Source organism: Myotis yumanensis, unplaced genomic scaffold, assembly GCF_028538775.1.
Source record: "Myotis yumanensis isolate MYYU_CA2020_CCGP unplaced genomic scaffold, mMyoYum1.0.hap1 SCAF_10, whole genome shotgun sequence".
In the NCBI taxonomy this organism is placed as follows: domain Eukaryota; kingdom Metazoa; phylum Chordata; class Mammalia; order Chiroptera; family Vespertilionidae; genus Myotis; species Myotis yumanensis.
In genome coordinates, this window is record NW_027223761.1 from 54,761,059 (window position 1) to 54,787,846 (window position 26,788).

The 26,788-nt window shown below is 46.5% G+C and overlaps 1 protein-coding gene across 1 annotated transcript in view; it reads right to left on the minus strand.

Moving 5' to 3' along the window:
• Window positions 1-26,788, minus strand: part of ME3 (malic enzyme 3) — a 175,223-nt gene that overhangs the window by 67,996 nt on the left and 80,439 nt on the right. The window contains exon 3 of the mRNA XM_070425814.1: window positions 23,877-24,026. Within this exon, the coding sequence (XP_070281915.1) occupies window positions 23,877-24,026 (150 nt within the window). The remainder of the gene's footprint in view (window positions 1-23,876; window positions 24,027-26,788) is intronic.

Consider the following 26,788-nt stretch of genomic DNA (forward strand, 5'->3'; position numbering starts at 1 on the left):
CTCCATGCCTTGGTTTCTCGTCAGTGGAATGGGAACAATGGCTCCTTCTCCGCTATGGAGCAACTCTGAGGATCAATCAGGGCAGAGTCATGAAAACTCTGTACCCTGTAAAGCCCAGTAGACGTGGGAATCTCAACATTCGCGTGAGCTGGCCCAAAGCCGTACGTCGGAGAGGAGGTGTTACAGTGAGGCTCTCTGAGAGGCTGCCCCTCCGTCTGGTTTCCTGGCGGCCCTTTCTGGATGCATGGGGGAGTATTTTAGGTGTCAAGGAGCTCTCTGTAGTCCACAGCTGGGTCTGTTTCAATCTTCTCTCCTTGAGAAGGTGCCAACCCCCCAGCATGAATGATGCCCTGTGAGGCAAAGCCTCGGACAGCTGGTATGATGCTATCTTCTCTGGGGCCCAGGGAGGCCGGAAGGTGGGAAGCTCCAGGAAGCCCTGGGCTTGGCTCCACTGAGGTGGAGAAACACTTCCAGCTTTGGAGCGAATTCCAGGCTGCCCCCGGGGACCCCAGAGCGCTGAGCATCCTGCAGTGAGCTAAAGTAAACAGGGCATCCGTCAGGGCTAATGACTCCTCTGAGTGATTAGAACAGAGCGTCCCTCACTGCTCCCGGTGCTGTGAAGATGGGCATCTGGGATGGGGCACTCGTGGGAGTCGCTCGCTCTTAATAGCTATTAACTGGAACAGGAAAAAAGGCAAAAATAATTTTAGCTACTGATGACTTCCCCTAAGTTTTTCTTGTTTACTTCAGGGAAACAATTTTAGAACTTGATGGAAGAAAAAGAGTATATATAATGAACATGGTAAGCTGCCACTCCGTGGAATCCAGAGCTTAAATGAATACACGCCCTGCTTTCAACAACACACAGCATATTCCTGAAAAGTTATGAGTAAATAAAATGTCCAAACCTAAAATTATATTGTATGTATACCTGGGAGGTTGCTGTTTAAAGAGAACCTACAGAGAAATTTTTTTTGGAACATAAATCTCTCACCTGATTTATGGCTTTCTCAAGTTTGGACTTTGCTACTTGAGTTTCGAGAAACAGAACACAGGTCTTTCTGAGCTGATGCACAGTCATTGGGGCCCATGGACCACAGCAGAGAAGGAGTGGTCAGGATGTGGGGCGGCTCCTCCTGCACGGAGCTCTGGGGTGAGTGCAGGAGAGAGAAGGCACAGATTCATGCTTCACAGCAACCACACTGAGCACCTACTCTATTCTTTCACGTACTTAACTCACTTGGCCAGAAAGTCATGTTTTTTATGGGCTGTTCCTCCTGGAACAGGTTGATGTGACACTTCGGGTGGAAGCATTTAAGGGCCACCATGTGATTCACCATCTTTTCTTTCTCCCTTGCCACAGTAACCTGTACAGTTCCAGATAAGGTGACTTCTTTAGCCGGGATCCAGAGGGAGGAAGACACAGAGAACAGCCCCCCACTGACCCCTCAAGGAACAGGATGTGGAAGCACAGAATAACCTTTGTTCTAAGCATTGAGATCTTAGGGTTGTTTGTTTCTCAGCATAACCTCGTCACTCTATTCAACAAAATCTTCCTGAGATGCCATATATATAAAACAAAATGTTGAAGCTCTGGGTTAAAGCAGAGGGGAGGACCCTGGCCGGTATTGCTCAGTGGTTGAGCATTGTCCCATGTACCGAGAGGTTGCCAGAACATGCCTGGATTGCAGGCTTATTCTCCAGTAGGGGGCATGTGGGAGGCAGACAATTGATGCTTCTCATCAATGTTTCTTTCTCTCTCTCTCAAAAAAAAAAATCAATAAAAATATATTTGAAAAAGGAAAGTAGAAGGGAGGACCCTCCTTTGAGGGTATTCTCACTACTTTTTGTCTCAGCAGTCATTACTCCTACAACAGATTTTGGGCAATGGCAGCAGAGGAAAGGAACCTCTGAGTGGAAACGGAGCTACGGTATTGCGAGTTAATAATTGGCACTTAGGAAACTGTGTCTTTAATGCATATCTCCTCCCACTAGACTTGATCTCTGAGGGCAGGACAGCTGTCTTATTCACTGCAGTAACCCCAGGGCCTAGCATAAGGCCAAGCACACAACAGGCACTCCCTATATGTGTTGGGTATGCCGAGTGGTTCAGAACATGGGTGCTGAAATCAGACAGACCTGGGCCTTCCTTTTCTGTTATAAACTGGGCATATCAAGGTGCTTCTGGGAGGATGGAATGAAATAATATGTATCAGGTACATGGAGTAGTGCTTGGCATGAGGTAAGTGCTCCCTAAGTGGTAGCTCATTTTGGTGACTTATGCTAGGCAATGATAGCATATCCATATATTTTCTGGGTGAGAGAAAAATTCCAAGCCAACTCTGATGGGTTGAATTGTGTCCCCCCAAAAGGTATATTAAAATCCTAAAGCCACGTGCCTGTGACTATTTGGAAATAGGGTCTTCGCAGACGTAATGGAGTCAAGATGAGGTCATTGGGAAGGGCCCTAATCCAATATGACTGGTGTCCTCATAAGAAAAGGGGAAGACGGAAACACCCAGGGAGAAGATGCCACGTGACGATGGAGGCAGAGGCTGGAGCGACGCATCTACAAGCCAAGGAACGCCAAGGACTGCTGGCAAACGGACGCTAGAAGAGGGAAGGAGGGATTCTCCGCTACAGATTTCACCCGCTTTGGGATATTTTGTTTCAGCAGCCCCAGGAAGCTAATATACCAGCTATCCAATGGTTGCGCAGTAGCTATGGGCAGTGGCGATCACAATTCCTTCTCTGTCCATTTCTGAAATCTCTGCCTGTTGGAATTTCATAAGGGCAAGCGCAGGTGACGTTCCCTCCATCTAACAAAGGCCCATAAATTACATCGCTATCTCCGGTTTCCATCAGGAGCCAGAAAAATCCTCTTGAATTTTAGACTTTAGTTACATGGGGGAGAAAGACAAACAGAGATAATGTTCACTTAGGAGAATGTTATTTCTTGAGAAAAAGACTCTTAACCCTTATCTCGGCCTGCAGAGGAGTGACCCTTAGACGTTTCCTAAAATAGAATTGCAAAAAAACACCTCTCTCTCAAACCGACAACATTCATTTAGGCTTCTTGGCACCAAGTCCAACCAAAAGGAGGACTTAATTAAAACGGGGTCAGTGACATTAGGCAAGCCACCGAGGCCAGGCGCAGAGGGAGCGACGTGCACTTTCAACTCTGAAACAAAGACTCATTGTGGCCGCGAAACCACCATTCCACACATTTTTGGCAGAAAGGGAACCTGTCCTCTGAAAACCCACAAGAGGCTATTTTTAAAGCCCCGATTAGATAGCACAGCAGGAGAGAGTAGGTGTGAGAAGTCCAGGGCCTCCACAGCTGGCACCTGGTGAGGCAGAGCCAGGCCGAAGACAGGTAACTGTCCAGGCCTTGGAGGAACTTAAAAATCACCTTCTTCCCCGGTTCTGTGAAAAGTCCTCGGGGGAGTGTGACTAAAGTGGGGGACGTGTGAGTGGCAAGTGGCTCACAATCCTTCTTTGGTATCGTTTTCTGTCTTGAGGAACCTTTGATTACTTGAACCCACTGAATAACTACAGTTAATTTCCTGGACCTCGGACAGTCCATCCTGCTTCCACTCTGTCTCCCTCTGAGGTGCGATGTTACAAAAGAACGGGGATGTGCCCCTCCATGCCTACTTGGAGGCCCCTTTCCTTCTGACCCTCCCACATAACAAGTGCTGAATTCTCCAGGCTTTGGAGTGAGGTGTAATGGTGTGGACAGTGGCGTCTGCTCATGTGACTATGGGTGGACCTCTGAGTGGGCTGGGCGTCCTGGATTTCTCATGTTTGAGCTGAACAACTGCCCTGCAGCCTGCACAGGCTTCTTGTACTCTGCTTTGTGCCAGGCACTGTGTTGGGCACATGGGAAACAGAATGACCAAGACTTTACCTCTGATCCAGCATGGTTTTCTGATCTAGGCAGAGCAGGAAAAAATACAGCACAGTTGGGTATAAAGGAGACATTATTGGAAGATGGGGAGAACCACAGAACAAGCACGTCCAGGATGAATAATGGCAGAGCAGGAGAGTACAAGCTGGGTAGGAAATGCCCATTCCAGGGCTTTGGGGCCCTCCCTTCCTACTTTCCTGCCCTCTTGCTGCTGTGGGACGGTTTCCCTCAAGTAGACTTGAAGCATCAGATGGGCAGTGACCATATCCTCTACTTCCATTGATTTCCCTGGATTCCCTAATACAGCCCTATAAACCTCATATTCACTTCAGAAAGATTTCTGAATAAATGGTCTATTCTTTCCTCTCCTTCCCTGAATGTGGAATAGAGCAGTTAGGCCAGGGAAGTAGAAGTTTTACCATACTATACCTCGCTTTGTGATTTGGGAAAGTTACCAGACCTCTCTGAGCCTGTTTCCTCATCAGAAAAATATAGACAGATAACCTTTAAAAATCTATGATTCTATGACACAATCTAGCAAGACCCATAGGTATCTGTGGAATAGCTGCAAGAGCATGAATCTAGAGCTAGACAGACCTGGGTTCAAATTCCAGGTCTAACCCTTATTCACTGTGCAACCATGGCAAATTACTTAACCTCACTGAGTCTCAGTTGCTTAATACTAAAGTGGAGCTTTAATAATTAATTTAATGATTAAATCCATCTCACTAAGTTGGTATGAACATTAAATAAAATAATACAACGTCAGTCACCAAGAGGCCTCTCATATATCTTAAGTTGGAACCCAAGAAATGTTTGTCACAGGAATGGATGCTAGATCCCCTCCATGAGACACAGAATTTCATGCCATGGTTCACAGGTAGGGTGACTACATATTTGGGTTCACCTCTATCTTGAAATAATTATTTGTTTTCCTTTTCACTTTAAAAAACTCTCTGATCTTCAGGGCCACTCCATTAAATTCAATCCTGCGAACATTTATTGGGTGTCTACACGGAAAGTCAAGCTCATCTTTTTGGTGGCATCATTTCCCTGTGTGGTCATTAATTTTAATCCTGCTAATGACACAAAGCATCTGTGAAGTGGCTCCTATCACCCATAGTCTTTTGCTCTCCATGACTTTTTGGAACAGTCTACTACCACTCTGAGCCAAACTCTGCAGAACTGGTGAAACCCAGACAAGGAATGGAGCCTTCCAGGTGTGAGGCCACAGACCTCAGGCCTGGTCTTGGCTCCTTGAGGGCCTGATCTTTGGCCTCAGGTTAAGTCATGTCATTGTTTCTCAGTTGTCATATATAAAAAGTAAGAAAGAAAGAAGCTACTAACATTTATTTAGCTCCTGCTATAGTTTGAATGTATCCCTCACTTCACCCCTGCCCTCAACTCAGATGTTGAAATCCTAATGCCCAGTATGATAGTATTTGGTGGTAGGGCCTTTGGAAAGGAATTAGGTCATGAGGGTGGGGCCCTCATAAATGGGATTAGTGCCCATGTATAAGAGCTCCTTCTGTCATGTGAAGATGCAGCAAGAAGTCTTCCATCTAGAAGAGAGCCCTCACCCAACCATGCCAGTGCCCTGACCTCAGACTTCCAGCCTTCAGAACTATGAGAAATAAATTTCTCTTGTTTATAAGCCATCTAGTCTGCGGTATTTTTTATAGCAGCTTCCATTGGGAAAATTTGCAAATGCTACACCATTCACTCATGACCATGTGTCTGGGAGGCAAGGATCCTTCTCACTTATACCTGAGAGTACTATTCTTGGTGAGATGAAACAATGCCAATGAGATGGGAAGTAACAAACTAGTGTAGGCAGCAGGTCAGAAGCCAGTGTCCTCCTCTCTCTCTTGTGGACGTGTTAGGAGATGTTTGTGAAACACGAATCCCTTTAGAAGACAGGCTTCCATTAACATAGAGGAAAACTGGAATAGGTTTCTAATTGTCTTTAGTATTTTTTTTCCTCCTGGAATTTGTGAATCTCATATATTGCTCTAGTGTCTTTGATTATGAGATACTTTTTGGCAGGAGAAAATTGTTCGAGTCAAATTCCAAGGGTTAGGGGAATGTTTCCATCTGTTCTCCTTGGGTAAGAATCCAGATAAGGTGTACAAATAACTGAAGAAGAAAGTGTACTTTTCGTAAAAAAGTGTCCCTATGTGGAAAGGCTGACCAAGGGTACTCTGTATCTCTATCACATCATTAGCTGACCGAACAATCTATAATCACAAGAAAAGAAAAAAAAGACCCCATGGAGGGAAATTTCAGCTGAAACTGACACCCCCTGTCCAAACAGCAAATCGCTCCAGAATCTGAACTTTCTAATTTTGCAACTCCCAGATGCTTCCCATTAGCACAGGGTTTCAGCTGTTACTTGAACATACTAAAATGTGCCAAGAAAACTCAGAGAGAGTTGGTACAAAAGGAGTTTCTTTTTCTACTGAACTATTTACTCCTCCAAAAATAATAATCACCAAGGCTTTCGGCCCCCTTTTCCCCGAGAAGTCACACTTCACACTCTTCTTTTATGGCTGTGAACACGGCCCAGACCCACACATGCCTCCACTTTATAAAATAAACAAACACCTTCCTGCTGTCTAGAGTGCCTCTTGTTAATCTGGGTCTCTGGGCAATAAGGATTTTGGAACGTGGCTCTGTTCTAACACGAACTTCTGAAACATCCAAAGCAAATAATCATCAAACCTGAAGTCACTACACCCCTGGCTCAGAGGCCCAGCCACCACGTGGCTTGTTTACAGGTACACGCAAGATAGGGAGAGAAACACATCCTGTTTGTTTTTCCAAAGCAGGTTTGAGAAGTAGTCACACCTACTTTCCCCCACTGACTCATAAATCTCATAGCGTCATTTTGAGAAATAGGTTGAAGCTCAGAATCGGATCAAGAGTCCCTGAAACAATAGGCCCCTACGCCAAGGCCAAGCTGAAATGGTAGAAGCTTGCATGCATTTTATGCTAACATTTATGAGACAGTTCGTCACGCAGGCCTCTGAGTCCTATCTTGAAGCAATTTGTAAGCGGAAAGCTCTGCCCACTTTAATTTATCATATAAACATTTCTGGAGCTTATCACTGCCTATTAGTCACGAAAGCTGGAATTTAATAAAGGAGATCAGAATGCAGTTTTCAAAGAGGACAAAAGTTCACTGGGAAAACATGTGTGCAAACTTTAGGGACCCTGGTCCCTGGGAGCAAACGTAAGAAAGAGACAGCTAAGTGCCTAGAACCAAATGTCGAAAGGGCCACTCGTTAGGTGTAGTTAAGCAAGGGGGTGTGGGGCACATTTGACTTAGTCCTTTTGACTGGGTTTAGGTCTAAACTATATAGCTCTTTAAAGGGAGAAATCTGAGAAAACTCAAGATTAAGACTGTTCAAGGCTAAGAAAGTATTTGCTTTGAAGTGGCTGGGGAAAGGTGTGTGCTTCTCTGGTCAGAAATAAGTCCCAATGGACCCATTCAATTAAAAACACCAGGGTTATTGTGAAGCTCCAGAGCAGGGGCTCAGACAGACTTAGACCCAGACCTCAGGTGTCCTAGTTAGCAGCTGAGTGACCTTCGCAAATGACTACATTTAAACATCAGTTTCTTCATCTGTAAGATAAGAATAGTAAAACGTTTCTAATGAAGTTGTATGTGACAAGAGATCATATATGGAAAGCAGTTAATAGAATGCCTGGCACATTTAGTGAGTGCTCAATAAACGAAAGCTATTTTCCACGTAAACTACCATAAAGAATCCTTCACGTCCCAGACTTGCCTTTAGAATGTGATGAGTAAAGCTAAAAAGTAAGTTGACTTGATCTGTTCAGGAGACTGACATAATTTGGGTGCTACCATGAAAATTTTTTTATTGTTATGCTGAGAAACATAGTAGGTCCGGTATTTCTTTTCTATGAGTTATGTATAGAAAGCACTCATTCATGAATTATTTCAACAATTGTCTATTAGACCCCTCTATGTAATGGGCACATATCTAGGCACTTGGGATATTTATTTCAGTGAACAGACAAAAATCCCCACTCTTATGGAGCTGATATTCATTCATTCATTCTGGTATTTGGCAAATGCCATACCAATAAAGAAAGGGAAAGAGCCCTAGCCAGTTTGGCTCAGTGGATAGAGCGTTGGTCCTTGGACTGAAGTATCCCAGGTTTGATTACAGTCAAGGGCATGTACCTGGTTGGGGTGCGTATGCGAGGCAACCAATCAATGTGTCTCTCTCACATTGATATTCCTCTCTCTGTCTCTACCCCCTTCTACTCTTTCTAAAAATCAATTGGAAAAATATCCTCGGGTGTGGATTAACAAAAAGAATAAAACTAAAAAAAATAAAGAAGAAAGAAAGGGAACGGACAAAGATACAAAGATGAAAAGACACGCTGTCTGATAAGCTCCCAGTCCAATAGAGCAGAGTGTAACTACTGGATTATTATGGAGTAAATCCTATCGGAGTATTAGCAGAGGCCACCGAGGACAGGCATCAACGAGGGAGCAAAATACTCTGCAAGTAGGGGAGGGAGGACAGAGACTGAGGAGGTGGCACGAGATGAAGACCTTTGTGTTGGATTTGAAGGGGGAGGTGGGAGTTTGTCATGTGGGTAAGTGGAGAAAGGCCAGCAAGCAAAGTGAACAACTGCTGGTTTCTGTCAATTAGTAAGGCATTTGGTAGAATGTAAGATGAAAAGAAAGTACTATGTATGAACTAAAGTAACATGTTTTGGAAACTCAACTGTTATCAATCACTAACTAATTAAACTCTGTTTTTTTGTTTGTTTTGTTTTTTAAACTAGGACTCAGTAGAAGACGGCCTTTATTTCCCCTAAGTTTTTCCATTAAGTGAGAATAGTTGAGTCAGGTCCAGTTTGAGTTTGATTTCTGATGCTCTGTGCTTATTGGAGTAGAGTTTATGAAAATATGGTCCATGCACAACCAGTGTAGTTCATAAACTTCTCACGGGAAAATAAGTTGTGGGTAGTTTTGTAATGGAGAATCTTGAGCCCCACTCCTGACCCAACAAATCCAAATCTTGGGAAAGGGAACTGGAGTTAGTACTTTTTAAAAAGTGGACTCTTAGGAAAGTTTAAAACCACTGGCCTAGGTAGAGGTTTACTCTCAAACACTGACCTCCCAATTTGATCATCAGAATAATTTAATTACCTATTTATCTTAATTATTCTATGCAGCGCCTTACCTGATTTTGTTTGACTATTATTTGAATCCAAATTTCCTGTACTGTCTTTGTCTAGAGAGAGAATTTCTCTATTCCTCACTATTGGTTACTCCCACACCTCCCCATACAATTCAAGGAGGTTCATTCTAGCTTCATTTATTCTTCCAATCGGTAAAAAGGTTACCATGGCAACTTCACATCTATGTCCCTCCCCTCGACTGCACATGAGAAGCATCGAGTGGCCCACACAGGGTCCATCCTGCACCAGCAGGCAAAAGCAACCTATTGAACCTTATTTGTGATGAGGACTCAACATTGTTCTTAATGCTCTGGAAGCAAGGATTCTGGAAATGCAGGTCATGATCTCATTCCACTCCAGCTATTGAGTTCTTCCCAACTGACAGGACTGGAATTGGGGATAAAGTTATTTTGCAAATAATGGATGAAGTCTGTTCTTTAATTATCACAGTAATGTGGATACTCTTTGCAATCATTTTTATCTCGTTAGCCTAGCTTTTAAATACAATTACATTCCAGAAACACATTTGAAGTGCCTACTGTGTTCCAGGTCCTATCAAGTCTTCCTGCTGAAGAGTCTTAAAGGGATCAAACCACTTTTACATTACCATTTGAAAATTTTAAGACAATGCATTTTAAACAAAGTTACAGAATTAAAGCTCTTTGTCTTTAAGTAAGTGGCCATTAATGATAGATGCTCACTCCTCTAAGATTCTATTAGAAGTTGTCAGGAAAATAAGTCTCCAAGTTTCCCCTATCCATTGATCCTATTCTTCTATCTACCAATCCTTCCAACCATCTTCCTTCCATCCATCTCATAAGAACCATACATATGCCAGGCTCTGTGCTGGGTGCTAGGTATCCAATAGTGAGTTAAAAAATATGGTTCCTGCCCATCAGAGGTTCTCAGTCCAGCAGTGGAAAGATCGTCCTGGATGGCAAATAGAAAGTTCCAAATTCTAGGTCCCATTCTAATTCTTACTCTTTGTACAACCTCAGGGAGTCACTTAATCTCTGGGACCCTCATTTTCTCATGCGAAAGGGGCTGCCCTGTGTGTTTCACAGAGCTGTTGGCAGCTATGCATTTGAATTCACTCTAAAACTTCAAAGTGCAATATAAATAAACATAAGTAATAACTATGAATTAAGTTAGATTAAAATGAGATTTGAACTGTGTCGAGCTAATTAATTCCATCTCTTTATAGACACAGTCCCACCTAAGGGGCCTGTGGCTGTTCTCAAAGTTCTCCAAAGTGGGAAAGGCCTCAGCCTGCCTTGGAGCCCAGCGTGGGAAGCTGTCTGGGAGTTTTGGGTAGCGAGCTGTAGGGGGCATACAGGTAACATCTGTGTTGGCGGCACAGGGTACTTTTAAAATGAGAGGACATGAAATATCCAGACACCAAATCAAGGGCGTATCATGGGAGCAGGAGCCGTGAAGTGCTTGGCATGTCATTGCTACATGCCTGAAGAGCTCTGTCTGTGCAGGTGTGAAGGACCTGCCAAGGGCAGGCCCTGGCTCTCTTCCTGAGACTCTAACCGGGCACCGCCACATGGCACTGCAAATCACAGCCCCGCCTCACCCCGTCTGCCCGCAGGGGACTGCAGCTGAGGCTGAGGCACAGGGGACTCTTGCTGGTATCTGTTGCCACTTTCACTAAGGACCGAGTTTGTCTTGTTGTTGCAGTTTTGGAGGACATATTTGTGGACACATGACTCAGAAACGATGCTGAGTTTGAGCACTGCAGGACAAGAGGGAGTTCCACTGTGGAAAGAGGGAGAAGCCTTGGAGTAGGGCAGACTTGGGTTTGAACCCGCCACTTGGCTCCAGGCAAGTCTCCCATCACCCTGAACTGCTCCTCTGTGACATGGGGACAACAATACATTCTGATTTCTCAAAGATACTAAAGGTCCCATGACTATCATGGTACTGGCCACTCAATGACAGGAAGTGGTCCTAGTTATTGTAATCCAACTCATTTCTGGAGTCCAAGCTCCGTGTTCTAGGACTGTCATCACACCACGACACAGTTCAAATCTCACGATTCTGCCTCTTACTTTCACCGTAACATCCAAGTTGTGTCCGTGTGCTGCCTACGCCTCTGTCAGCATCCTGCGTTTGCACCCTTCACCTCCACACCAATCAGGCTCTTCCCTCCTCTTGCTTCAGTTAATACAGCAGGTTCTAGTGAGTTCTCCTCTTCAGGCTTCTGAGAATTATTCTCTTTAAGAAATGCTTTGAGACAACACCCCTCTCAAAAGTGAGCCGTGATCCCTGACTCATGTAAGCCAAACGCCTCACTCGGTTTCATCAGCCTTCCCTTCCCACCTCGTCAGCAGAGTGATCTCCTCACACACCCTACACGTGCCTGGTGCCGTCGGGGTGGGGAGTCCTCTGTCCGGACTAGGAAGGACACAGCAGGCAGCAAAGGGGTGTTGTGGAGCCTGGGTTTGACTTGTGGCTCTATCAGGCGCTAGATATGTAACCCTTTTCAGGCTACTTTAACCTCAGCTTCCTCTTCATGACAAGGGCCTAGAGTACTACATACCACAAGAGATGCTGAGGGGCCTCAGAGAGCCAAGCACCTATAGACAGCCTGGCGCACTGGAAGCTCTGAATAAATAAACGTTTGCTATTGTTATATGACAGAGTGATTCAGGAAGGGGAATTGCTTTCAGCTGTAGGTAACAGAAAACTGTGACTCAACTGGCCGGAAAGAGGAAATTTACTTCAGAAAACAAGAAGTCCAGGGGAAGGTGGCTCCAGGAATTGTTTATTGAGTGGGTCAACAATGCCACCAAGGATGCAGGCTCCCAACACTGCCATCCTTGGCATTACAGGCCTGTTCCCAGGGCTGTTTCCCTCATGACTGCGGGAGGGCATCCCCGTTCCAGCATCCCAGGCAGACAGGAAAACGTCGGGAAAGAAGAAGCTTTCGTGTGATAAGAAAAACCTTCCCAGAAGTCCTCTGGCAAATCACCCTCTCATCTCTGTGGCCAGAATTGTCACTTGCAAGGGGACACTATCATTGGCTGGGACTTACTAGTACCGACTGCTTAGTGCTGGGAAGGGCCAAGTCTTCCTCTGGCATATGGCCATTTAGGGAAAGAAAGAGAACTGGAAAAACCCACATAAAGCTTGGGTTTTGTTCAAAAGGAGGAAGGGGCAATTAGCATTGTCTTCTACATCCCTAGTCCTGAGAGTCTGTGATTCCTGGCTTGTTCCACCCACACGTGTTGCTTATGCAGTCCCTCCCACTTGGAACCCATCCGATAAAACTTTGGATGCCAGGGTCTGTGCTGGGCCACTTTCCCAATGCAATTCAAAGTCTTTCTCTCAAGATTTTGATCAAGAACCAACAATTCAGTGGAGAGATTTCTTACCGTATTGAATTACCTCAATCGTTTCAAAGTAAACTAGACGATGCACACCACACTTTACTGACTGGCTTATGGCACCTTCACGCTGCTCTTCGCCTCAGTTGGGCTGTAAACTCCTCAAGGACAAGCAGCAAGAATAAACGATTCCATTTGGATCTTTCATGCACTAATGGGGGCCAATCATAAAGATGATGCTTAGTCAGTGCATGTTGAACCTAATCAGAAGAAAGTCTTTAAGTGCTTCCTCTGGTAGATGCCTGAAGGTACTGTGCTTGGCACCATGGGAGATCCAGGGGAGAGCAAGATAGTTTATTTCCCCCCTGAAGCTTGTGATCCAGAGAGGATCACCTATGATAAACCATGAGAAGTTGGAGAAGTCCATCTTCCACCACTTACATTACCTTTTTTCCTTTCAGCTTTTCCACTTGCTCCCCTCCAGTCACCTGCTGGACAATGTGGACACCACTTTGGAAGCCCTACCTGAGCTTGTTTCTATCGCAAGTACCTAATACAGGATCTTTGTGATCCATTCCTCTCAGCCCTCATCCGTTCAAACAAAAAGCCTATCCTTCCTAAGCCCCAATCCCTATGGTCTCAGGAAATGCTGGTTTAAGATGAGTCTCTAAGAAATCAGTTCATGCATGAAGTTTGCAATGCTACCCGTCCAGGGCACCTGGGAAATCTGGGAAATTCCTGTAGGTGCAATGGACTAACACAAGGACATGAATCTAATAATGGAATTTAGGGGTTGGCCAGCTGGTGGGGTTCTTTTCTGACAAGACGGTCTTTGCTTTTCTTCAAGAAATTCCACAACAACAATCCTTTATTCGTCCTCTAGTCCAGAACTGTTCAAAAACATTTGCACTGTTTGCAGCATCTCTTAAGAAGCAACTTTTTCTGGACTAAACTTAGTGTGAGCAAACACAAGCTCTCATGCACTGTACAGGTTAACGGGAGAGCGAGGTCACTTGAGGAGACGTCTACCCAACGCCTGCCTGTGTGGATGTATTTTCTTCTCAGTAAGGACATTCTCCCACACAGATTCCTTTGATCACCATGACTGGGATTGCCAGGGACAAAGGAGGAAACGTTCAGTCAGATAAAAAAGAAACAAAAATCAGTCTGCTTGCCCTAACCAGTTTGGCTCAGTGGATAGAGCATCGGCCTGTGGACTCAAGGGTCCCAGGTTCGATTCCAGTCAAGGGCATGTACCTTGGTTGTGGGCACATCCCCAGTAGGGAGTGTGCAGGAGGCAGCTGATTGATGTTTCTAACTCTCTATCCCTCTCCCTTCCTCTCTGTAAAAAATCAATAAAATATTTTAAAAAAAAAATCAGTTTGCTTAAATTGTCAGGGAAATCTGCTTTTGGCTAAAGGAAGTCAAACCCAGGGCAGTCTAGTCTAGATAATCAATAACCAGAGCAGGAAAAGATAATCCTTGCATCTGTGTGGGGCTGCTCAACCATTCTCACCTTCACTCTCAGCCTCCAAACGCATGGATGGCGAGGTGTGTTCTTGGACGTCCCCACACAGCAAGCTGCTCCTGCTGGAAGCTCAAGTCCCAGGCAGGGCACATGTATTAAATACAAACTCACTCATGTTCGTTTTTTTTTTTTTTGTATGTCAATCTCAAAACTCCCTCTAAAAAAGAATAAACCAATTACTTCAGTGATTGAAACCCATGTAATTCAGCCACAAAAACAAATGATCCTTTTCTCCTCCATCTCTCTGTCCCAAAGTGTTTCAGTGATGTGGGATCCAGATACAATTTAATTTACTCCACATGGTGACATTGGGGTCACAGAGCCGAACAACCTCACACTTTGGAAGGACTCCTCCTGCCACCTTCCTCAGATACATTCCAGTTCCCAAGCCATGGCACCGAGCAGTCCTAGACAGACCCTGGACTGCCCAGCTGGTCTGCCTGGGCAGGTGCCATGTGTGAGTCAGAGTTCTCAGCAAAAGTGACACTTCTGCAGATAAGCCTGCAAGCTTATTCTTGGCAGAAAATGAAAAGTACATGTCTTCATCTACTTCTGAATTTCCCTCCCTTAAATGTCAAAAACCTTAGAGGCAAATTTACAGCACAGTTCTCTAATCTGCTCAAAAATTACAGACTGTAAGGGTTGCAAGGAGCCCCTGAGCTCACCTAGCAAAATCCTTTCTTTTTTATAAATGAGAAAATTGAGGCCCAGAAAGCAGGGAGGGGGGAGGATTGACTGAAGGTCACCCTGATAAAACTGGGAGCAGGCCTCTATCTCATGACCCTAGCTCTTTCTACTCATGCACGGTGAAGCCTGGAAGTTTCTACTCCTGCTTCAGTCAGATGGGCTCTATTCATTTTTCTTTTTTAAAAAATATTTTTTTTATTGATTTCAGAGAGGAAGGGAGAGGGAGAGAAAGATAGAAACATCAATGAGGAGAGAGAATCATTGATTGGCTACCTCTTGCACGCCTCCTACTGGGGATTGAGCCTGCAACCCGGGCATGTGCCCTGACAGGGAATTGAACCGTGACCTCCTGGTTCATAGGTTGACCTTAACCACTGAGCCATGCCAGCTGGGCTCGATTCATTTTTTTCAGTGAGCAGCTTTTCACCAGCTTTTAATCTAATGGTTTTCAAAGTGTTTGTGCCCCCAGCATCAGCATCATGGGGACTTGCTGGATATGTCAGTCCTCTGGCCCCATCCCAGACTTGCTGAATCTGTGTTCATCAGCCCTTCAGGGGATTTTAACGTATACTACAGTTTGAGATGCCCTACTTTAATGTTAGCCCCACCCACCCGGTTAGCAAAGGGATCAGACCCACCTAGTTTCACAACTTTTTCAGTTTGGCTCTTCTAGTGACCTAAGGCAGAAGTTCCCTTAGTTACCTGCGAAGAAGGAGAGCTTATTGCAAATTTGTGGACAGGCGCTGGAGTGGAAGGCTATCATGGACCGAGGCAGCTCTAGGGCCCATCAGCGCTCTGCCTGTTTTCCCCTCGTTCTCTCCTACCTGTGCTGGGCTCCTCTCTCCACAGATCCATTCCTTTCCTTCCTACTCCTTTGTTCCTTCATAGCTGGTATTTGCCTTTGATCTACCATGACCCGACTATGAGGTCTGAACCGTTGCATCCTTTTGCTTTTCCCCTTCCTAACTGGAACATTTTTTCCATATAGCTTTTCCTATGGCTCAGTTCACATTCCTGCAAAGGGTGCCATCTGGCCCCGCTCATCTTTGGAGCCAGGCCCCATGGGTCAGATGCTCATCCAAATGACCGCCTACCTTTGGTCTGATGCCTTTTCCCATCTAACCAACCACTGGCAGGATGAGTGAGCCGCTTGGGAGAGGGGGGACTTCTGTGCCTGCTCCCAGTGATAGGGGTTTCAGGAGGAAATTGGGGGAGGGAGGAGGAAAGCACACGTGAGACTCCCCCGCACTGTCCCCCGCCACTACCCTGTGAATGAGACACGAGGGAACTCGGCAGTGGGGTGCACCAGCTTGTCTTACTGAGGGCGGAGTTGGAGGTGAAGGTTGTGTTATATTACATGACCCTACTCTTCACTATACTGCCAGGCTGGGGTGGCCTGGGAAATGTGGGCTGCAGGTTATCAAATCCCTAAAAGTCACAGAATACCCGTGCATGGGAGGCACTTCAGCCATCACCCAGCTTCGTGGTTGTCAGCCCTGGCTGCTCATGAGAATCCCTGGGGAGTTTCATTTATTTTTTGTTAATCTTCACCTGAGGATATTTTTTCCATTGATTTTTACAGAGAGTGGAAGGAAGGGGGAGAGACAGAGAGACACATTGATTGGTTGCCTCCTGCACATGCCCCGACCAAGGCCAGGCGTCAAGCCTGCAACCTAGGAACGTTCCCTTGACCAGAATCAAACCTGGGACCCTTCAGCCTGTGGGCTGACACTGTATCCACTGAGCCAAACAGGCTAGGGACCTGGGGAGCTTTTAAAATGAATACTGCCTGGGCCCTATCTCAGGGATTCTGACTTAAAGCTCCCCTCCCCAGAGTGCTTTTAATACACACCTGTAACCTAGACCCATGCTCTAGCTTGACCCTCCTAATTTTACAGGTGGGGAAACAGGCTCAGCTACATGAGGTGACTGCGGCTCCCTGAAGTATCTCATTTCTAACTTGGCTCTAGAGTTTGGGTTATTAATCATAAAGGGAGCTGGAAGAGATCCCCGAGGCCTGCACTCCCACCCTATCATTGTTGCTGAGACTAAAGAGCTAAGTGACTTGCCTACGGAGTCACAGTCAGAAAGGGGGATGCAGGGGCTCGAACCCACGTCTCCTGACTCCTAGCCCGGTGCTCTGTCCATCACACCTCGGCTGGAGGACAGAAGGGGCCAGATGAGGAGCTAAGCAGGCCCAGCTGCAGACCTCGTGCTCGCTCTGCTCGGGAAGCCCTGCCAGCGCACAGCTGGAACAGTTTGGCAGAGGAGCCTCGGCGTAATTGGACGTGGCGCAGGCTCGGCCAAAGGAATCAGCACTTTTGGGTCCTGAGGATGGGGAGGAGGCGGCTGGTCTGACAGGCTAATCTTTGTTTTCTGCCTGCCTCCCAGTTATGCCGAGTGTGTGTGTGCGTGTGTGTGTGGTGTTCCTGATGGGCTGACAGCTGTGTTGGAGTCCAGATTGGGAACCGTGCCCTATGTCAGGGGTCTTCTGGCATTTGCTGAGATAAGGTTGCCTTCATTTTCCAGAATAGCTTTGGTTAAGGTGTTGGCACCCATTTGTGATGTAAGTGGCTAGAAATAGCTTTCGTGGGCATTTAGGAAGCATAGGCCTGTGCCCAGGAGCCCCTTTGTGGGAGAGAGGGTAGTGGTGGAGGTGGTTGAAGATATAAGGGTTGCCATGCAGAAAAAGAAACAAACAAACGAACATGAGGCAAGGGCTCACCAGACATAGTGAGTGGGAGCCTTATCCCACGTTTTGAGGAGGTTATGGCAAGGGGGAGGAGATAAGAAAAGTAATGCCCCTTTAAGCTTGTGAGGAACTTTTCAAGTGATGAAGCATGTTCGCACACATTTAGCTCATCTGAGCTTCACAACAACTGCACAAGGTAGGCAGTTCCTGTGATCCAGGCTTGGGGAGGTGGGGCAGCCGGGCTCCATGGCCACACGGCTATTACAGCGGGAGCTAGCCCGCTCCCTCCGATTCCAGCCCCAGGGCTCTGTCTGCCATAGCATACTGTGTTTGCGCGCGCATGTGTGTGCATGCATGCCCCCCTCAAACGCACAGACAGGTCACACAAAGGAGTTTATGTGAAGGCAAGAATGCAGGTGTTGATTTCTGAGGTGTCATGGTTACCAGGGCCACAAGAAGCTGGACCGTGAATGCAGTAAACACAGGGAATTGGCTCTGGGTCAGCTGCAAAGTCTCAGATAAATTCGCCTTTGTTTTCATCTGGGTAGGATTGTCGTAGGGCTCAGAGATAAATACGTGAAGTAGGTAGCCTAGGGCCCACCATGAGCATCATACATGTTCACTAAATGGCAGCTGTTAATATCCTGTGTACGTGTTACTGGCCTGTGTGCAGCAAGCCACCTGTCTGCACATGACAGACAGCAGCCTGGCTCAGGGCCATCGGCTGCTGGCTTTGTCCAAATCCAAATATGCCTTCAGGTAGCAGCCTCTGATTGGTGAAACCAGGTCCCACGTCCTATCCTCACCTTCCTCACTCTCCACAGCTAAGTCCTCACAGGTAGCTAGGATTTGCTAGTTAAGCACAAGTACTGATCACGTAAGGTATGAAGCAAACAACAGAGTTTGGAGGCATTTTAGAGGACTGAGTTGCCCTGTTTATAGTTTAGATCAGTGGTTCTCAACCTTGGCCGCACATTAGAATCACCTGGGAATCTTTTTAAAATCCTGATTTCTGGGCCTCACCCTCCGGAAATTCTGTTTCTTTGTTATGGGGTGGGGCCACAACATTAGTAATGAATCTTTTTAAAATCCTGATTTCTGGGCCTCATCCTCCCGAAATTCTGTTTCTTTGTTATGGGGTGGGGCCACAACATTAGTAACAAAGAAACAGAATTTCCGGAGGATGAGGCCCAGAAATCAGGATTTTAAAAAGGTTCCCAGGTGATTCTAATGTGCAGCCAAGGTTGAGAACCACTGGTTTAGATTCTTGGGTGGGGTGACTGTGTCAGATGGCAGATCTTGGGGGTGCCGGGTCAGGCAGATCATAGCTGCTAAGCACCTAGATGGGCTGGGTCCTTTTCACGTGGAATCTCACAAAATCCTCACAAGCAGCCACTTGAATGGGCATTATTCCCATTTTTCACCTGAGGAGACTGAGGAGGTGCTAAGTTAATTATCAGAAGTCACCAGGAGCTGGGATTCAAGGCCAAGCCTGCTGGGTTCAAAATCTGTGTTCTTTCCACCACTTGCAACCCAGCCCTCGTCACCCATGAAGGTTGGGCTCCACACAGAGGCTGGGAAATGTCTCAGGTGTGTGCCTATTGCTGGGAGCCCCAGAGGACAAGGAGGGTGAAGTTAGAGCTGGTCCAGAGGGAGGCGGCCTGGGGCGGGGACAGTGTTTGCTCACCCTGGACAGCAAACTACAGTGCATTGGCTTCCTCCTTGCAAACCTTCCTGTTCCGTCCTGGCTTCCCACCCAGCCTCACCTCTGGCTTTCATCTCTTCCAAGTCACACACCAGGGGCATTCCTTCCCGCTAGGCTAGCCAGGCTCCCTGGCCCATGCAGAGGGTCTGCCAGGGAAGAAGCAGGATGGGCAGGGGAGGCTCCACAGAGCCCAGGGCCTTCTGCTATGTCTCCTCTGCCCAGGGATACTAGGTGCCCCAGAGACACTCCGATATCTCCCTCCTGAGGCGATGCAGAGCCCCAGGCTGGTTGGAGGTTCAATTTTAGCACCAGCTGGACCTAATTAGCGTGGGGGTAGAGGGGCAGTCCCTTTCACAGAGGACTCCATTGTTGCTGGGAAGCTGGCAGGCATGTTTATCATTTCAGAAGGAGCTGGCTCTCTCCATCTTGGCCTCAGAGCTGTCCTCCCTTCAGATGCTAATCCTCTGTAAAGCCATTCCCAGCCAGGCCTCAGATGAAGCTCAAGGCTGGGGTGGGGCCCAAACTCTCCTTTCCCTCAGGAGCAAGGCAGGCGTGGAATCAACACCTGGAAAGCGGCCAAGTGGAAACCTGGAGCAACAGCTCAAAATGTCACATGTCATACGGCTTAATTGGGTAAATCGCCTGAAGAAGGGTTCACAAAACACATGAGGGAAGTCTGTACCAAGAGTGACGAATTCAAGAGGATGGTTCCTTTTGCCTGAGCCTGCTTCAGCCCCACCCAGCCTGGGCCCAGGACCTGGCTGCAGCCTTCCCTCCCAGGAGAGGCTCTGGAAATGGCATCTAGCAATCCTCGCCTTAGACCCCTGGGCAACCAAATATTCCTGGGGCTGTAAGGACACCCTTGCCCAAATGCCCACCAAAGGTGCCCATTCCCAAACGACAGAAGGCAGCTAACTGGAGTGGTTACCTGTCCCACTCTGGCTCAGACTGCATGGGTTTGAGTCCTGGCTTTGCAGCTTATGAGCTCTGTGACTTTGGGCAAGTTACTTCTCTGTGACTCAGTTTTCTCATCTACAAATGGGATGATTATAGTACCAACTACTTATGGGGGTTGTAGTAATGAAATGAGTTAATACATTAATGGTTTTAGGATAGTACCTGGCCTCTAGCAAGCAGTTATCAGTATGCTTTTTTTCTGTTCTGGTTCCAGTTCAATTGTGGGTTCCATGTGGGTTTGCACCTCTGTTTTTCATGCTATGTGCCCAGCTCTTGCAGCAACCCCTCTACACCTACTCAAGGCTAACCAGATCCTCTGAGCTCAAGTGGTTGGCAAGGTCCCATTTCTATCCACATGGACCCCCATTCTGCCATGTTCCTCTTCATCTCTGATCCACTGAGAACCACCAGTGGGGCCTGCACCTGAGTCTGAAACAGCTCCCCATTAATCTACCCCCAAGTGGATGCGCAGAACCCCTGGTCAGTTCTCCTACCAGCCCCTCTACTCTCCTATTTCACCCACCGTGAGGTCCCAGAAGCCATACATTTTAGCAAGAGAGAGGTAAGGTGCTTGGATTCATTTTTCATGACCCAGATCTAACATCACCTCTTTGGGGTGGCTTTCCCTGATTCTGTCCAAATTCTGATTTCACCAATTGCCTGTCAATGGTGATCTTGGACAAGTTCCTCTTCTCTGGCCACCTCAATACCCTCATCTGTAAAATGGAGATACTGTTACTGAACTAACCTTACAGGACATTGGAAAGTTCCATTATAAGCCAATGGGTGTGGAGACCTAGCTCCCCTCCCCGAATCCTCCTTTTCAGGCGCAGGAGATGGGAAGATACCCAAGTGAGCTGACTACCCTGGTGTCTACACAGCCTATAAAACCAAGCCCTTCCCTGGAATGGCTGTTCCCTCCTTCTCTACACATGGAATTCCTAGTCAACCTTCAAGGACCAACCCAAATATTATCTCTTCTGTGAAGCATTCCTGCTGCCCAGAGGGAAAATAAATTTTCCTCTCCCTGTATTCCTGTAATTCTTTGTCCCTGTTATATCTCTTATTTCCTTATAACTCTTATTATATTTAACTTATATTATTATTACCCCCCCCCCCCCCATTCTGCTAGTAAATAGCTTGAGGTCAAAAACAGATTTCGTTCATTGGGATAACTTTACAGTGTCTACACGATGCCCAGCACCTACTAGCTGCTCCATAAATTTAGTCTGGTGTGTTCCCTGGATTGTGGAGTGGGCTCTGGAGGCAAATTCTACCTTCATGGGACTGTTGCCTATTCAGGTTTCTGACCCTTATACTGGTTTTCCTGGGACCAACAACAGAATCCACAATCTAGTGCATGGAGTCCATGGAAGGAGGGATTCCACACAGCCTGGGAGTGGGAGGTGGGAGGTGGGAGTGGGACGGCCTCACAGTTCCATAAGGTCTCAGCCGTAAGCCAGAAGAGGCAGTGATCCATGCCTTAAGGGCTAAAGGACCTCTCTAGGTAACACTGGGTTTTGAAAGAGCCAAATCATGTCTGTAGTTAAATGTGTTAGTTCATTATATGGTCAATGACTCTGCTTTCTTTCTACAAATTTAGAAGTGCATATGCATATCATGACTCTACATTTATTAATCCTTCCTTCCTTCTTTAATAGTTACTTAAGGAAACAGACACATACATTTATCCCAGGCACCTTATCCATGATCACATATTACCCCAAGAATGATCATTTGAGGTGGGTGGTATTATTACCTCTATTTCAAAAATGTGGAAATTAAGGCTGAGAGAGGATAAGAAATGTGCCCAAGGTCAAGGAGATACAACTCCCAGCCAGCACACAAGGCTATTTTCCCATCCGAGAGGCAATTACCTGCCAAACACTGGTCTCAAATACACAATGGATCTGACATGTTTCCTACCCCCCAAGAAATGAGTGTTCCAGGAAAGGAGACTGATATACAGATAATTAAAAACACAAGGTGAAAAAATAAAACTATGGACTAGAAGTATGTGTAAGAGCTCATGGCGGAGGCTGAGAAGGCAGTGATCAGCTCAGCGTGAGGTGACCAGGGAAGGCTCCACAGAGAAACTGACTCCTGGGCCTTGAAGGATCACCTGAATTTTGATGGGTAGAGAATGAGGACAGGAGAGAATGCAGGAGTTTGAAGCAGAGGGGACCACATCTGCAAAGGTGTGCAGGAGGAAAACACCAGGTATTCTTGGGCATGGAGAATATAGATCAGTGTAGCTAGAACATAGGATTTCTGACTATGAGCTGGGCTACGACAGGCTTAATTTTGTCAAAGTGTTGCACTTGTTTCTTGAAGGCCTAGGGGGCTGCTGATGGCCTTGGAGGAGAGAATGACTGGAACTGAGCTGCACTGTGCAGGAGGGAGGACCTGGAAGCACTGTTTCTGGGTAGGAACTGGGAGGTAAATAGGGTCCTGCATCCTTTAGAAATGTACCACGAGCTCCCCATGTCTCTTTCCTGTTGAAAGAGGCAGCTTAAACACCACGACTGCTCCGGGACCATGGTTCAGTGTCTCACCCCACTAGAGCTGCAGAAGCATGGCTGCTCTGAGTGGTGAGGACATGTCTGCTTCAACAGCTGGACACCCCCATCAAGACGAGGCCTGATACGATGTCTCTGCCAATGGTAACAGTGGGACCAGGAGAGGATGAGAACGGGCATTGGGGATGCCAGGGATCGGTGTGCAGTGCTCATCCTAAATGTTGGCTTTAGCCCTGGAGGACTGCTTTTCCAAATTCACAAGATGCTCTAGATCAGTGGTTCTCAACCTTCTGGCCCTTTAAATACAGTTCCTCATGGTGTGACCCAACCATAAAATTATTTTCGTTGCTACTTCATAACTGTAATGTTGCTACTATTATGAATCGTAATGTAAATATCTGATATGCAGGATGGTCTTAGGCGACCCCTGTGAAAGGGTCGTTTGACCGCCAAAGGGGTCGCGGCCCACAGGTTGAGGACCGCTGTTCTAAATCCATACTTGCATGTTCCTCACATGGCACATAATTTATAAACAGATTTATAAATTATCTATGAATGTGAATTACACATCTGTGCACAGTACATTGTATATGTACATATTCCACCACAGACTAAAACTATGTTCCATCATGTACGATAAACCCCGGTGGCTCTTGTATCGTTAGTGCTAGAATTATATATATATTGGTAATTACCAGGCACCTTGCACTGAAGACCTTTTGAAAATTCTCCCATGAAAAACAAAAACACCCAAGCAATCTCTTTGGAAAATCGCCCCCAAATTCTTTGGCTCTAAAAGAAAACGTAGTGCCAATTTTTTTTTTTTTTTTTTTTTTGCCTAACAAAATGACATTTTATGTGGAATCTGAGTCAATCCCAAAGGAAGGAATACTGGTCCTTTGAGTCAGCAAAAGAATTCACTCTTTGCTGTCCGCCACTCCATTATTCATTGGTGCGGACTGGCAATAGAGCTGTTGGTACTTTGGAGAGGACCAGAAAAACAGGGGTAGTGGGGGAGATGTTAGGTAGATAATGAGAGAAAAAAACTGAAATGCCTCTCAGGCCAACTCTGGACAACACATTGGGCATTTATTCTGAGGTGCAGAAGCTCTGCTATCCTCTTGCCAGATACTCTCTCAGCTCATATCTCCGCTCACGGGGTCATTTTCCTGAGCAAGGGCTTAAAATCAAATGCCTCCTTGTTGGGCTGCTTGCCCAATCAGGATGTTGCCTCCTGAGTCCCAATAACCAAGGGCAGCAGAAAGAACTGATTCCTCTCTAGCAGACATCCCCTCCCTGCGCCCTGGCCCCGAGGTGGCTCACCGGGGCCTGCGGAAGGTCAGGCCGTAGTGCTGACAGGCCAGCCCCACGGTAGGCGTGTACACAATGGGCATGAATTTCTCCACGTCCGACGTCAGCACGCGGTAGAAGAGCTTCTCATTCCGATCTTGGAGTGTCATGAGAATGATGTACCTTGTAAAGGGAGACAAGAAAGCACACTGTTCACATGAGCAGCCTGTGTGGCAGCAGGGGAGGCCGCTCATGCAAAGACCCAGGGCTCCCACTCAGCTACCTTCACAGGCAAGTCACCCATCTCCCCAAACATCGATCTCACCATCTATGGGATGTGAAGAGTATTATCTGTCTTATGGGTGCTTGTTACTATACATGGTGTAGGGCCTGTCCTAAGTACTTTACATTAATTCATTTAAAACTTCCAATGACTTGTGAGGTAGGTACTACCATGGTTGCTATTTGAGAGACAAAGGAGACCAAGGCACAGAGAAATGAAATGATTCACCAAGTGGCAGAGTCGGGATTTGAACCTAAGCAATCTGACTCCAAAGTCTGTGCTCTCAACCATTGTGTAAGAGGGTTAGTTATGTTATTATTATGTGGACATTAATGAATGAGACAAAACAGTAACATTCTGAGGGTGGAGTAGGGGCATGGGCACACCGGTGCTATGAGAACTGGCCTCTCCTATCACACAGGGCTGGTTCCTGTCACAGCAGAGTTCGCAAGTGGCCAAGGACCAACGGATCCCAAGAAGCACGTTCCTCCAAAATCTCTCTCTTGTTTATTCCTTGAAACCTGAAATCACTAAGCCCAGGAAAAGAGCCTTTCATTCACACACCTAAAAATGCAAAGCCTCTGGGAGAAACAAAAAAATTCAGGGCTTAGAATTCACAATGAGGTGTGAGTGATTGCTGATATCACAACCTTTCTGGACTGACCACAGTTTGGGAGAGAGTGTGGAGGCACTTGAGATCCTAGACTAGAAGGGGGTGAGATCCTGCAATAGGGGAATGACTTCTAGGTGTGAAGTCAGGGTCCTGGGTTTGAATCCCAGCTCTGCTGTTTACTAACTATGTGACTTTGGGGAAGTCTTGTAATATCGTGGGGCCCCAGCCCCAAGGCACTGGTCCAGAATGAAAAATTGTGTTTTAGAAGATATTTTGAGGAAGGGAGGGTTTATACCTAGAATAGCGAGGATCTCAACTCATTTCTAGTGTAAGAATTTCTTATGCAGTAGCCATTTGTACACATCTCTTCCAAGTTCTGTATTCAGTAATATCAAATTGATAACTTAATCTCAGTCATGGTGAGATTATTCACACCATGAAAATGGGCAAATACTAGAAATCAGGGCTTCCCCACCCCCACCCCAGAACCAGTTATTAAACATTTACCAGCACACCACTGCCCTTATCCAAAAGAAGCTGGGAGCCTCCTTAGTATTTCCTCAAGCACCTGCTGGAATGAGGGGCCCCTGGGAACGAGGGGGGGTCAGAGTAGTCAACATACCATGTGCAATAAGCCCTCTGGAGCTCCCAGGATCAGACACATCTCCTACCCCCAGCCTGGCGTGTCTTCACAGGCATATAAATGATGCCCATCCTGCTGATTTTAATTCTTAGAGTTGAATATCTTTAGGAGAGAGGATATCACTTTGGGATTTACAAATTCTTCTTTGTAAATTTAACAAAAGAAGGAGGTTCAGATTGTTCAAAGTTAGGACACATCTCACGTTGTTAGTTGGATTCATTGTGTACTTTCTGGTTTGCTCTCCAGGGTGACATGGCTAGACCCAGTCTGAGTGGGATGAACAGAGGAAGAGAATATCTGGCCTGTGCTGGAGTATATAGCCTTGGAGTTAATGTGAATAATACACATAGAGGTTAGTGCTTCAGGAGTCGGGGGATTATCCATTGCTGCTTAGAAGCAATGGATGCCATGGGAGGGAACATAGGCAGATGGGTGTGATGACCCTCACAAGCTGCTGAGCTCTGCCCCTAGGGGGACAGCCACACTCTTAAAGATTCAAAGTCTTGGCCATTGAGCTCTATAGATACATAGGGGGAACCCTTCCTGCTTCCTACACTTCAGCAAGGTGACATGTTTATTTAACACACTCTTACATAGTATGTACTATATGCAAGGCACTGTTCTAAGCACATCACAAATACTAATGTGTTTAATCCTCATTATAGCCTTCTGAGTTAGGAGTGACCCAGAGAGGCTAAGTAACTTTCACTACTAAAGGTAAAATGATGGTTTGAATTCATTCTAGCACTAGAATCTAGCCTCTTAGCTGTGGGGTAGCAGAGAGGTCAACAGCACAGATTCTGGAGCCAGCTACTTGTGGTCAAGTCCTGGCTTTTCCATGTGACCTGTGGTCACGATGTGGTCACAACCTTCTTTAGTAAAGCTGACCCTGTCATTCCCATTTGCCTCTTCATGTCTATGATCCCACTGGTGAGAACCCAGGAGGGTGGCAGGATTATTAACTGCTCCCCATAAGCCGCCAACATATGACATACCAGGTCCTTCCCAAGGTGTCCCTGTCCATTTCTCCTCTTTTCTACCATGTTCCCCTTGTTCCAGGAACCTGGGCCATGTACCACTTACTTAACACACCTGTCCCTATAGCTTTACTCTACTTGTTCTCCTATGAAATGCCATCCATGAACCCACTGCTGTCTGCTGTAGTCCTGTCGGTGCTTCTGGGGCTGACTCAGGTCCCATCTCTTCCCAGTGGCCCTCCCAAATTCCACTGGTTGGAATTCAGTTTCTCTTCCCCGTCCTCCCAGGACATGCCTCCATCATAACAATCCCTGTCCCTTAGGAAGATCACCACCCCTTTGGAAGGATGGGCTGGGTTTGGAATTTCTTGAAAAGGCTCTCAGTCTTTCCTGGTTGGAGAGTAAACAGAAAACACTCTTCGGACCACA